The 12,771-nt window shown below is 48.3% G+C and overlaps 4 protein-coding genes across 4 annotated transcripts; 2 read left to right on the top strand and 2 right to left on the bottom strand.

Moving 5' to 3' along the window:
- Window positions 1–1,822: 1,822 nt before the first annotated feature.
- On the top strand, window positions 1,823–3,085 carry BKA67DRAFT_664586 (PLC-like phosphodiesterase; the record flags this gene model as incomplete). Its single annotated transcript, XM_046108404.1, has 1 exon — window positions 1,823–3,085. One exon carries the CDS (start codon window positions 1,823–1,825, stop codon window positions 3,083–3,085), a length of 1,263 nt encoding a protein of 420 aa, XP_045952031.1.
- Window positions 3,086–3,825: 740 nt separating this feature from the next.
- Window positions 3,826–5,899, bottom strand: BKA67DRAFT_585270 (Oxidoreductase, molybdopterin-binding domain-containing protein). The gene has a single exon (XM_046104194.1). The coding sequence runs from the start codon at window positions 5,849–5,851 to the stop codon at window positions 3,989–3,991; it is 1,863 nt and encodes a 620-aa protein (XP_045952032.1). The 5' UTR covers window positions 5,852–5,899; the 3' UTR covers window positions 3,826–3,988.
- A 2,431-nt stretch (window positions 5,900–8,330) lies between these two features.
- Window positions 8,331–9,771, top strand: BKA67DRAFT_585279 (uncharacterized protein). Its single transcript, XM_046104195.1, has 8 exons — window positions 8,331–8,632; window positions 8,684–8,737; window positions 8,790–8,932; window positions 8,984–9,013; window positions 9,065–9,137; window positions 9,193–9,229; window positions 9,282–9,695; window positions 9,749–9,771. Exons 1-7 carry the CDS (start codon window positions 8,515–8,517, stop codon window positions 9,328–9,330), a joined length of 504 nt encoding a protein of 167 aa, XP_045952033.1. The 5' UTR covers window positions 8,331–8,514; the 3' UTR covers window positions 9,331–9,695; window positions 9,749–9,771.
- A 962-nt stretch (window positions 9,772–10,733) lies between these two features.
- On the bottom strand, window positions 10,734–12,546 carry BKA67DRAFT_527172 (Hemimethylated DNA-binding protein YccV like-domain-containing protein; the record flags this gene model as incomplete). Its single annotated transcript, XM_046098819.1, has 2 exons — window positions 10,734–10,899; window positions 10,955–12,546. The coding sequence occupies 2 exons, from the start codon at window positions 12,544–12,546 to the stop codon at window positions 10,734–10,736; spliced, it is 1,758 nt and encodes a 585-aa protein (XP_045952034.1).
- Window positions 12,547–12,771: the final 225 nt, after the last annotated feature.

Genomic DNA, 12,771 nt, shown 5'->3' on the forward strand with positions numbered 1-12,771 from the left:
ACGGCATCTCAAGATTTGTGGTGTGGCGCGATTGGGTGGTCGCATATTTGGAGCTTAGCCTAGTCTAGTGCACTTTGCATTGCCGACCAGGGAGCTTTACGTGGCTGCGTGGCCAGGGTAGCTCTGATTTACCTCCAGTCAAGGTCTTTGCTGGTTATCCTAGCCAAGATAGCGGGGGCTCTAGAGATTCTTAGAGCACCTAATGAAGCCTGAAAAACGGAAGTCGGCTTCACCGTCCGGGCTTGAGCCTTTGATTTATATTACTCCTTTTCAATGTGGAAATTGCTACGTACTGTAGTGCCATCATGAACGATTGCTGAGGTGTTTTTATCGGCAGGTTTGATATTTGAGTACTTCAGTATGGTCATAAAGACGGGTTTATAGGATCGGTCCGTGAAATCGCGATTGTGAAAATGCCTTGCCATGATTGATTGTGAACCACCCTACCACAGTCCAAGCCCCACCATGTGCGGTAGTTGAACTCTGCTTTGCTAATTTAAGCATATCCGATGCATAACAATTTGACTACAGTACGGAGCACAGTACTGGGTCGCAACTTTGGGGAAGAAGCTGCCTAGCTATCTAGGTAGGTATTCCCCGATGAGATACGGCTTTGACCTGTTTGTTGTCCTACGCGCATATTCGAAGCGCGTATGCAATGCTTAGACTAACCTAGACTACTATAAGGTATTGAGGACTCCCATCAAGATCGTGGCCGCTTGTGTCACTTTTCGGGACCTCCTGGGCATGATTTCGCTAATGGTCGTGTAACGACAGCCACACGGCCAACACGCCTGAACACGCATTCACATGCCAGAACAATGTTTCGCATAGCCAAACACTCATTTCCGTTCGGCCTTTGGTGGCAGGAAAGTGTATCGTGATTCAGTTCCTCTCCATTGAATTTCGAACCTTATAGTACAATTGACAATCAAGCTTAGCGTATATTGTCCCCTCATGTCCTCAGCGTGAAGTGCAAGCCACTCAGACGCGCGTTGTGATAGGCGGTTGATCATTGCGCATGTTTAAATAGATGCGGCATCCAAACAGCCAATATTGACAAGTCAGTCTATAAAACTAACAACTACGCCATCAACTTCAGCCCTGACAATCTTCAATTCAGCGCTGCAGAGCTCAGGGCTGGACTTTGAGCTCTGCTCTTGGGATCCGATTATTCCGCATGGCTCTGCGTGGCCCTGCGCAATTCAGCGAATAGGGGTCTTACATTGAGACACGTGACTATGCTCATCGAGAGATCTCGGGATGGTATGACCGAAAGTCGCACGAATGCAATTGAATTTATTGCCCACGTGCTTCATAGATAACGAGCATACAGCGACCCAACAGACCGGCGTCTATCCACAAACGTTTGCCAACCTGCCTGTTATATAGCGTGTTCCCATGCTGCCAAGGCAGCTGTTCTTCAGCCACCGATAACTTCTCCATGTTGGGGCCAGCTCAAAATTTAAATCCGCACTTGGCATCATGAATCTATCCGCAACTGACTCCGACTCTCGCGGGATGGCTGGGAAGCACGTTCAAAGGTGAGGAAATTCCTTGGCGCATCAACGGGCGCATATTATCCCAGTCAGATCATGCGTTGCATTCCTGATACGATTGGCTGCTCCGTTGATGACAAAAAACTGCCTTGTATGTAATGATAGTGATGTAGCAGTATTAATGTCGCATGCCCGTGGCACGAGACCGCGCCTGTTCCTAACCTCCCTCCTGTCTCTCAGTTGCTACTTACCTGGGACGCTTATAGGCCTCTGGCCGCTTCCAATTCCTGCCATTCTTTTCACCTCGGTGCGCTATTAACATCATGTTCAGCAAGGCCCTCTTGCATGCCGGCATCATTGCCTTTGCCGAGGTGTCTGCGTTACCATCTCCGCTCATGCCATGGAAGCCTTCATATCAAAAGTACACAAATGTAGAGCTTGGCCCACGTCCCTACTACCTCGTAAATAATATGGACGTCGGTTGGTTGAAGGACAAACTATCTTCGTGTCTCAACCAGGAGCAGCGGCCCACCAAGTTCTCCATCGGACATCGTGGAGGCGGTTGTTTGCAATTCCCAGAGGAGACTTCTGAATCAATTGCTGCTGGAACACGGATGGGAGCAGGTATTCAAGAGTGCGACGTAGCGTTTACGAGTGACCTCGAATTGGTTTGTCGCCACGATCAGTGTGATCTCCACACAACAACCAACATTGTTGCCACGGAGTTAGGAGCCAAGTGCACTCAGCCGTTCACTCCAGCAAAGAACGGAACAGCTGCCACAGCCAAGTGCTGCACCAGTGACATTACCTTGGCAGAATTCAAGTCGCTTTGCGGCAAGATGGATGGCTCCAACGCGTCTGCCACCACACCGGAGGCCTTCCTGCACGGAACGCCAGCTTGGAGGACTGATCTATACGCAACTTGTGGTACCGTCCTGTCACACAAGGACTTCATCGGAATTATCGATAGCCAAGGTCAAGATTTTACGCCAGAGTTGAAAACGCCACCAGCTGCCGTCCCCATGCCGTTCAATGGCAACTTTACTCAAGAAGCGTTTGCCCAGAAGCTCGTGGACGAGTATCGCGAAGCTGGTATTGCCTTTAGTCGGGTGTGGCCCCAAAGTTTCCTTTTCGCAGATGTTGCATATTGGCTCAAAAACGAACCAGAATTCGGAAAGCAGGCTCTGCTTCTTGATGAGAGCGGTGACACCCCCGAGACCTTTCAGGAAGCTATTGCGAACCTGACATTCTACAAAGAACAGGGCGTCAACCTCGTTGCGCCTCCCCTGCCGTATCTGGTGACACTCAATGCGAACAATACTATCATTCCCAGTAAATATGCTACAGAAGCTAAAAGACTTGGACTGGATATTATCACCTGGTCTCTGGAGCGCTCCGGGCCTATCGCCAACGTCGGCAAGACGCCCGACTACTACTATTCGACATTCTACAACGGAACCAACAACGATGGCGATATCTACAAGCTAGTCGATGTTTTGGCCAGAGAGGTTGGTGTTCGTGGAATCTTTTCAGACTGGTCTAGTACTGTCACATATTACGCCAACTGCTTCGGGATTTTCCCTTGATGTATAGATTTAGTTTACATACGAACAAGAAATTAGGGAGATCTCATTTGAAGGCATGATCAACTATACATTATTACGGAGGCTCGCTGTATTCAGTCACGGTGTGCAGTCATGTTCCATATAGTCAATCCTCTTGCACTTGACCACCCTTCTTAGTTCAGGCTCATTAAGCAACAGTTGGGTCAGAATCTCTTATACGTTCGCTTGGAAAAACGGTGATACTAGAAGTGAGAACGTACTACCCTTACGGTTTCCAGTCCCATTGTAAGCAATCATCATGCATCATTCTTGGTCGAGATTATATTAATATTGTTGCGCTGGAGAGAGAAGACCTCTCTCTAGCGCCCACTGTACTATCTAGCATCTACGATCTACCCAAGTGTATATTTGGCCGTGACCAGGTCGCTGAAGCTCCACCGTTGAAGTGTTGTTCTTTCAAGAAATATGGAGTTGTGTCTCGTGAGACAACCCAATTCAAGTGCGAAGCAGGTTATGAATTAATTCGATAGTTCGATAGTTCTACAAGACCACCCCAAGACTTGAAGGCACTCATGTGACAGTTTTGCCATTTGTTATTCTGATTTTGTCAAATCGTGTTATCCAGAATAAAGCTCGTGTTGATGCAATACCAGCCGGAAATTTTGTGATCTTGGGCAATGGAAATTGGGAATAGCTGAATGCAGATTGTGTGCCCGAAAAAAAAAACTCATTTCCAAAAAAAAAAAAAAAAAAAAAAAAAAAACAGGGAAAGAAAGGGAATTAAAGAACTAAAGGGGGAAGGGGGGGAATGGGGGTCGCTACCCCTAATAAAGCAATACCAACTCTACCACATACCACTACGCAGTGGATATACGAAGCCACATCTCAGTGGCGTTGTGCTGCCCTCTGATCGGAACGTCTGACCTAGACCTCTACAGACGCCGTGCCATTGTTCTTCTCTTGGCTCTTAGCCAGATCGACCTCCAATCTGTGCCAGGCAGTTGCCAGATTACCTCTGAGATTGTAAATACTCGTGTAGGATTGTGGCTGGGTATTGTATGCCTCGTCGGTCGCCTTTACAACAAACGTAGCTACGCCTGCTTGAGTATCTGTAGTTTCTGGAAGTGCACCTTGATACGTCCAACGTTTCCAGCACCACTTCTTAGTTCCCGCCTCTTGATGGGTGTCGTCCAGGAAAGTGGCTTGACCCCAAGTTTGGCCACCGTCAAGGCTCACATCAACGCGCTGGATTTCTCTTCCTCCGCCTGAGTAGGCATAGCCTTGTAGTTCGACCGGGGGAGCAGTACCGTCGCTCTTGCACGCGGATCTGAACCTCGCTCTAGTGATGGCACTCGTGACAGGCATCTCTTGAATGGATTTGTATTTGTCCCAGTCCAAGTTTTGAGTCTCGTTGGGTCCAAAACACTTATAGTCTTTGCGTTGCCAGCTCGTAGTGCTCTCTTCATCCGAGATGACTATCTTGCTCAGCCACTTGACGCAGCGGGCAGCCACTGTTCCGGGAACAACCACTCGCACGGGAAAGCCGTGGTCGGGCGGCAGAGGCATATCGTTCATCTTGAAAGCCAATAAGACATCTCCACGAGGATCAAGCGCAGCATGTATGGGAATGCTTGCACCATAAGCCTCCAACGCCGAGAATTGGACATGCTGCGCATCCTCGGGAAGGTCGTTGATGAGCAAACCAGCGTCAGCCAGCACGTCTCGAAGGCGGACACCTTCCCACTTGGCACAACTAATGGCTCCAACACCCCACTGGAGGCCGTTCGTTTTGCGGGCATACTCGGTCATGTTCTTCCGCCTGTTACCTGAACATTGCATAACAGCCGTGACGGTATGCTGCTTGAACTTTGACTTCAACTCGCCAACTGTATAAGTCTTGTGGTCACCATCAGGAAGCTCGATCGTGATGCTATGAGCATCGCCCGTAGGGTCCTCAATGACAGGAACCCACATATGATTGCGCACGTAGAAGACTTCATTTGGGGTGAGAAAATCTCCGGCCAAGTTGTCACCTGCTGTTTCTGCATTGCAGGGTTTCGAGGTCAACTGAAGCAACCGCTCATCGCGCTTCGGATCGTTTACGAATGGGTCCTCTACCGTATCCATACGTGGACGGCCGTCTTCCAGATCGTCCGGATGTACGCTGCCCACAACATATTGTTCGAGAATTTCTCGTACGTAGGGAGTCTTGTGAATGGAGAAGATATCCCAGTATGGCTCGATACTTCCACCAGCAGCACGTAGTATAACCTCACCGCCGGGGTGTGCTGGTACCCAGTCCGTTATGTCGTACACCTTGTCTTCGTGTATAATCCAAGGTCTCGCTGACTTGGGTCCGTGGATTTTTATTTCGGACAGCCGAAAGCGTGGCAAGCCATCACCACATGGGCCTTGTGTCTGGGCATCGGATATGATTGGATCGTTATTGTCACTCAAAGCTTCGATCGGGTTACGGGATATTGGTTGAGCGACTGAAAACAATAATGTGAGGATACCACCTCCCGCAACAAGTGCCTGGAACGGGCGATACTTGGCAGGTTTAGCGGCGTTTTTGGGGGGTTCTTTCTTGGCAGCCCTGAAAGCTGACCTTTGAAGATTGGCGCGAGTCGAGAATGCCCGAGGAGGAGAAGAACAGCTTGCCTGCCTCAGCTCGACCCGTTGGACGTTCTGGGATGCGGTAGGACGGGTGCTTTGAGCTAGCTTCGGAAGTGCGCGGCGATAGAGTCGCGGTAGCGATTGCGCCATAGTTGGCATCGATTGCGACATACTGATTTTGTGGAGAATGTGCTGGCAGTCAGGAAACTTCGACAAGGGGCTGGCATTAGCATACATATTCCATATTCTCGAGTGTAAGTGCTAACCATAGGAGCTCTTACCAACAGTTCAGCAATGGTCGATTGCGCTCATCGCCAATGTTTGATCCAACCTACTGCGTTGGAAGGTTCGAACGTGGCGGACGCGACGCCTTGTCCAACCTCGGTTGCGTGGGTCTGTTGAACCCCTGGGCTTTCTCTCACCGCACAATGGAGTGCTACTGATGCGCCGGAGCAATTCTCGGAGGCCGTGATAAAGATGAGAGGCTATCGAGAATCTTTATCGGAGACAACTCTCCAGGGCCCAAGTATCTTGAAGTCGACTGTGGACTTCGGGAACTACAGCCACGACAGCAAGAGCGTCGCATCACCAGATAAAGGGCAGAACAAAGCCTGGACTAGGTCGGTGCACATTTAATGTAAGCAGATCAATCGCGCCACTGGAAGTTGTGCAAGATTGACATTCCTTTTCTGTGGCAGAAGCCCGTCAAGAGGTGAAGCTACGGATCTGTACATGACACATTGAGACGGTGACTGGTCTTTTCTAAGTCAGGCCCGTCGACGGATTCTGCCGCCAATTTCAGGGACCTTGAGGTTTGTAGCGGTTATCTACGGTCCACTCTTTTAACCCAATTGAGCAGGTCTCACTTCAAGTTTACGCGGCGGTTGGGCGATTGGAATTAGTTATCCTCATTCGTTGCAAAGATTCGCTCCTTGTCGAGACAGGAAACATGCTAGTTCGGTCCCTTCCTTGGAGGATTGAATTACACAAGTCATCGGCACGATGGCCACTTGCGTCTTTTGTTCTTTCAGAGAGAACTACACTTTATTCTGTTAGCGGGGAATCGTAAGCCATTATCCCCCATCAAGTGATACGGTTCGTCTGAAGGCGTGGTGTCATCAGCATTCACCTCTGAGATGGAGGGACTTGGTATGTAGCACAGTATCATGCCTGAGGTAGGTGTGACAAAATGATTCGAATGCGTTGAAGGCAGAGCGTCGCCATTGAGCCGGCAGTGGGGCTTGAGCCATAGCATTTTGAATAGCGAAACTCGACCTGTAGGCACAGCATGGAACAGCACTACGCCGTCGTTGTTCGGCATTCACCCGCAATCCGCATGCAGATCCACGTTCTATGAATATTTTGGGATAAGGACTGAGAATTCCATACAACGGCCGAAACTGCTAACAACGAGCAGGTAAGGAGAAGACGTATGCTGCCGCACCTACTATGACTGCGTTTGAGGCTGCTTCCGTCGACCGCTAGACTCGCTAGATACACGATGTTGCGTGTCACCTGAACGGGTACAGCACGCATACAGTACGCGTTTTTCGATACCGCTGAACTTAGCCTACTCTCATAGGGGAACCATTGTGCTTGCTTATATTCAAGCCATAATACGCAGGCTTTTTCCAAATTGAGACCTATAATATCAGTCATTCGCGATCGAGGCAATGCACCAAGGTTGGCCATTCTCCGAGTTATCAGTCAAATCGCAATACATATTTTCCAGTATCAACAATAGCTGAGGAGTCTTAAGTAAACCATTCACACGAAGCAGACAGCTTCACTCAAGAGCGCGTTATTACACCAGGGAATTTAACGCATGAAGACGCCATTTTTCAACGGAGCTTGCAGAAATTACATGGCTTAAAAGCGGTCGAAACAACAGTTGCAAATTTTCGCTACAAAGTTATGAAGCGACTAGAGATGGTTGGTTTCGATTCATGCACGATGTCGGGTGAATAGGTTTCTCGTTGGGTTGCGAACTCAAGTAACTTAATACCAGCAATGAAAAAGAGCATTTCTAATGAAAGTCAGTGCAGTAGTGATTCGCAGACACCTAACCGTGGTGCTTCAACGGAATGGCGTTAAGCTTCGTGCTATTCGGGAATGTGGGAGCGCGCATTGAGGTTGCGTAGTGATCCGCACAAATGTCTATCCAGACCTAGGTGTGGTAGGATGTATCAGAAGCTGTCGTGAGCTACCTAACAGGCACATACATTCACTGGAAGAGTCGGCCGGATGTTTTGGAGTCATCGGAAGTGTAAAATAAAATTTACGTCTAAATCGGATCTTTTCCTTCGCATTTCCGACTACTGTGGTTTGATTCACTTTGGGACTGGCATACATATGAGTCTAGAAGCCTGATTTCGAGCCTGCAATCGGTAGAATCATCACACGCGGCTACTACGACCGCTCACCAAGCCACATCCGGGGAAAGAGACATCGGTGACAAGATGGCACCAATGGAGATCCCGAGAGCTGGAGCATTACGAAACTGTGGTTTAGACCCTATCTATTAGCACTGGCTTGCATTCGTTGGTGCGACTGAGCCGCTTATGTATGCTCGAAGCTTATCGTGCCGCGATTTACCTAAAAATAAGGCGAAATGCACAGCGGCTGGATCGAGACTGGATTGAAATCGTCCATCTTTCGCATCTGAGGTCACAAACTTCAAACTCTCATTGTCCAATCTCTTAACTCACGGCAATTTTCCAATTGCGGCTGTCAAGCATTTCGTCGTTTTTGGTTGAGATAAAAGTAACACCCTAATATCGTGGAATTGGATTGCTCACGGAATCAACAAGAAAGGGGTTACGTCTGTGGAACCAATGGAATTCCAGTCATCTGATCCACGCCAAATGGAACCATATCAAGAACCAGTCGCGGAGAACATCACTGGTCTGTTTGTGGGCCTGAGTACCGCTTGTGTACTCTCAAGTCTATGCAGTTCGTGTCCGCATTTCAGCTGTCATTCAAACGAGCTAACTTGTCTCGAAGCTCATAAGTATCTCAGCGTTAAGGAGTGGAAGAGGTTGCCATGGATTATATGGCGTATGAGGAGGCCCTTATACACACTGTTAGAAGTCCCGCTAACTACTCGTAGTTGTCCTCTTTATATATCTCTCTTCGGTGGTGTTTGTGTTCGGTTTTGTGATTATTCAATACGGTATCGAAGCTAGTTCTAGCTCCGCGGCATGCAGTTCTCCCAGTCTCCTTTGCTTAGGAGCATACCTAGCTAGTAAGACAGTGAGTATGAGAGCGAAGACGCCTAAAAACTGGGTCACTAAACCCTTCTAGTTTATTTACCTGTTCTTGGTCGATAGAGCCGTAAGTGAGACATTAATCTACTCGTAGGCAGAGTGTCCTGACATATCCTAGCACATCATCCGTAGAACGACCAAGAGCCGTTCGAAATCCAAATTGTATATATGGAACTGCTTTGGGATGGTTGGTAAGGCACCGGTGCTTATGTTCATTACGTCAAACAATGTTAATTTGCTGTCAAGCCATTTATACTATTATTGGTACCTTAGGCCTTATTTAGTAAGTTACATAGTTCATTCGCACAGCTATGCCCTACTAACGTGTAGATTAGCCAGAAATACCGCTTAGAGAATGAAATGCACCATTGGCGTAAAAAGTAACTTCTGGTGTCTATGATTATTTTCGAAACGCTCGCCAATGTGAATCCTGGGAAACATGCTGACCATTGCCGGTTATTAACCTATACCAGGTCTATCTAACAGTATTATTCTTGAGGCCCTTTATGAGTAGGTACTTTATATGTACACATCAACTAACGATACCAAGACACATCAAATACGTACTCTGTGCGATGGCAGCTCTGGAAACCCGACGAGGAAAAAGTCTGGGAAGGCGCCGGTCCGGTCGCACAACCTCCAAATGTCCAACTGCAACAACTCGCCTGGAGAACCATCATAGGCTGCCTTGCTACCATTGCTATAAGTGTAACGTGCGTGAGGTCGCAAATATCCCCTCAGACAATTTGCTAACAGAAGGTTGAATCAGAGTTGTTCTCATGGCACTGGATGGTGAAGCTACCTGGTTCTGCCTCATGTGCTGTAAAAATGGTAGTAAGGATAGACTAGCAAATTGGTCGGCTTCTACAACGATCATACTAACACGATTTTGGTCTTGGCTTCGGCGTCGATCATCCACTGGGTGACATCCACGGATTAAATCACCATCAAAAAGACTTCCAAGAACAGATTTGATGGTAAGCAGAAAATCCGGATAGTCCGTTTGATTGGCCCCTCACTCTTTCGTCCACGAAATCCTGGCCCGGACAACAAGCGAAGTCAAAAGGATGAGGTTTGAGTCTTTACTTCTTAATTTTGGTCTATCGCGACCAGACCTAAGCAACCTCACACCAAAAATACACTTTATGAAGAATTATGTCAATAATGTAAATACACACGAGCTGTGGAGTTCCAACAGTGAAGTTCAATATCTAAATGGCGTGCGCACCTCAATAATCGTAAGAGGGCGCAAACCAGGAATGCTTTAGTGTTAGACGATGGCATAGACCTAGATTGGCAGGAATAAGCCTTAATATCTGCGACACACTGCCAGTACTTTTACCATATTCAACGTATGTTATCAGAGGAACCAACTCGAAAGCAGGGATGGTTGGAAGGAAACTGGGGAGCTAAGGAGCTGGCGTAAAGACATTCACAAACAAAGGCTGCTGCTAGTATTAAAGAGCAAATCGATATCTGGGCTTGGATAAGTAGAGGGGAAGGCTTTAATTGTGCCTGGGTTGTGACCCTCTTGTAAGGTACTGGTAGCTTGAGCCCTCTCCCCTAGATTCGATGTATTTTTGTGATCTTCTGCTATTTTGGAGTGCTGCCAGATATTTGAAAAAAATAAAAATTTTAACAATCAACTCATTTGAAATTCGTGCAAGATGACATCCACATCTTGCATATACATATCTAGGTCTGTCTACACTGCCAGGTACACGAGGGTGCATAGAATGAACAGCTTCCAGAGACGACAACTTCTAAACAGGACTTCAGAGACACGGTTAATTATTAGGATAGTCGTCGAGCATGTTGCTCTCAAACTTGTGCTCGTTATCACTCCATCGCTTAAAATAACGTCCTGCAATCTCCATGAGGATATCCGATGGTCGCGCATCGAGTATCTCAATGTTTTCCTCTGCAACATACCGTGTACTCTTGTCTTCGGCACTGAACGAGGGTCAGTCATGTACAGCACGTGGAAAATCCAGGATAATGGACTTACACTACGTTGTAGAAGGGTTGCGACCGGCCTCTGGGCAAATCATCCACACGCATCTGACTGATCCAGTGAGCAGGCTGCATGCATTGAGCATCCCACCCAATCACAAAGCCACGATACTTATATTGTTTGTGCCTGAAATAGTGACCAATACTGAATTGCACTCCCGCGTTCGAAGTGTCACGTAGCTTGGCAATTCTTTCTGAGCAATCCTCGTCGCGGGAGGCGGCGAGCATGTCTATCAATACCTGGCGCTCTCGTTGCTGTTCAAATAATGTTGGTACCAATTCCATCAGATGAATGTCTTCAGGATAATGAGACTGAAAGTGCTGAACCAAGTACGGAATGAACTGGCGGCGTCGAGTGAAAGCTGCGCGATCATCCGAGTCGCCCAGGATGACCATAACCCATAGCATAGCGTACCAGGCTGTTTCAACGTCTGGGTATGTCGAACCATTGGTAGGTCGATGGCGAGCCTCTTCGACTGAGACCATAATATTACGTCCAGTGCGCAGTGTCATTTCAAGAATTGATGCAGGCCCAAGATAACTCACGTGCTCACTGGCTGGAATGCCCATCTGAGTTAAACGGAGTTGCAGCTGATCACCAGCTACCTCTTCGCTAGACCGCCATGGATCCATGTACATATATCCCTGCTGAGCGTTAACCTGTACCTCAGGGTCGCGAGCATCGCCGTCGAGTGTCCGGTCGGTCGGAGCTTGAATCACGGTATGGACGTGCTGTGGATAGTTCGATGGGCTGGCGTTTATACCAAGCCTCTGGGCAATCGCGCAATAGAGAGCGACTGATTGGAGAGGAAGTGATGAATGTGCCCTGAAAGCCGTGCTCAAGAAATTATTTTGTAGTGCGTGGTACTCCTGGTCTTCAGACAGGCCCAACAGGTCCTGAGCTCTCATGATGTCAGCTATCAAAATAGCCCTCTCCCGAATAGAGAGTGTATTGAAGTCTTGTCTGAAGGCCTGGATCTTGTGCGCCAAGCTGTCTAGTTGGCCTGAAAGATCGTCGACACCCAGGTTGTATTCTGAATATACGAACAGGTCATATGCGCCAAGTGCCTCATCGATCCGCATCGAGTCCCCTCGACCTAGTCTTGTCCAAATGTCAAGAGCTTTCGCGCGCCGTATTTGTCCCAGTATGGCGCCGGCATAATATCTTCGTGCAAGCACATAGTCGTCCGAGTCTGGTGTAGCCGTCCGCATCCTAGCAAGCATATCCACGGCGTCGGGTCCATGGCTAGCAATCAGCTCCATCCGTTGGTATCGATATCGCTGTGTCAGGAGCATCTCATCAAAGACATCCAGCAAAGCGCGATCGTTCTTGCGACGCCCATTGAACAAGTCTCGCCACTCGGTTTGCGTTGGAGGGAGTACTAGCTTTTGCGCCAATTCGTGTTTTCTGTGCCACCCCTTCCATGTCTCCACGCAATGCCGTCTCCATACTAGCGGTGAATTTATAGCCTTATCTGCCTGCTTGCAACTTCGACCGAGGGCGATCGTTTCGGAGGGATTCAGGTATTGGACAATAGCATCGAGAAGCTCTTCGGGAAGGCGTAGCAGGCCCGGTGTGCCTTGCATCGAGAATGTACTCGTCATTTTGGCTACGGATGTCGCGGGTGTTACAATGAAACATATAATGACATAGGTAGGAGACGACAACCACCCGTTTCAGATATTCGAGGATTCATCCTATACATAGCTACTCCTTAAGATGCGAACTTGTCATGGTGACAAACGGAGGGACAGGCAGCTGAAATGCCGATGACGACTGCGGGTCTCAATGCAGCCTGTGTGGGGCAGAGC

This window comes from Truncatella angustata, assembly GCF_020726525.1.
Source record: "Truncatella angustata strain MPI-SDFR-AT-0073 chromosome Unknown BKA67scaffold_11, whole genome shotgun sequence".
NCBI classification, from domain to species: Eukaryota; Fungi; Ascomycota; class Sordariomycetes; order Amphisphaeriales; family Sporocadaceae; genus Truncatella; species Truncatella angustata.

Excerpts from the sequence above, each read along its gene's own strand:
- BKA67DRAFT_585270 (XM_046104194.1), bottom strand. The coding sequence starts at position 5,851 with ATGTCGCAATCGATGCCAACTATGGCGCAATCGCTACCGCGACTCTAT.
- BKA67DRAFT_585279 (XM_046104195.1), top strand. The coding sequence starts at position 8,515 with ATGGAATTCCAGTCATCTGATCCACGCCAAATGGAACCATATCAAGAA. Across the intron at positions 9,014-9,064 it reads TGTTCTTGGTCGATAGAGCC|CACATCATCCGTAGAACGAC; the intron begins GTAAGTGAGACA and ends GACATATCCTAG. Across the intron at positions 9,230-9,281 it reads GGTACCTTAGGCCTTATTTA|CCAGAAATACCGCTTAGAGA; the intron begins GTAAGTTACATA and ends CGTGTAGATTAG.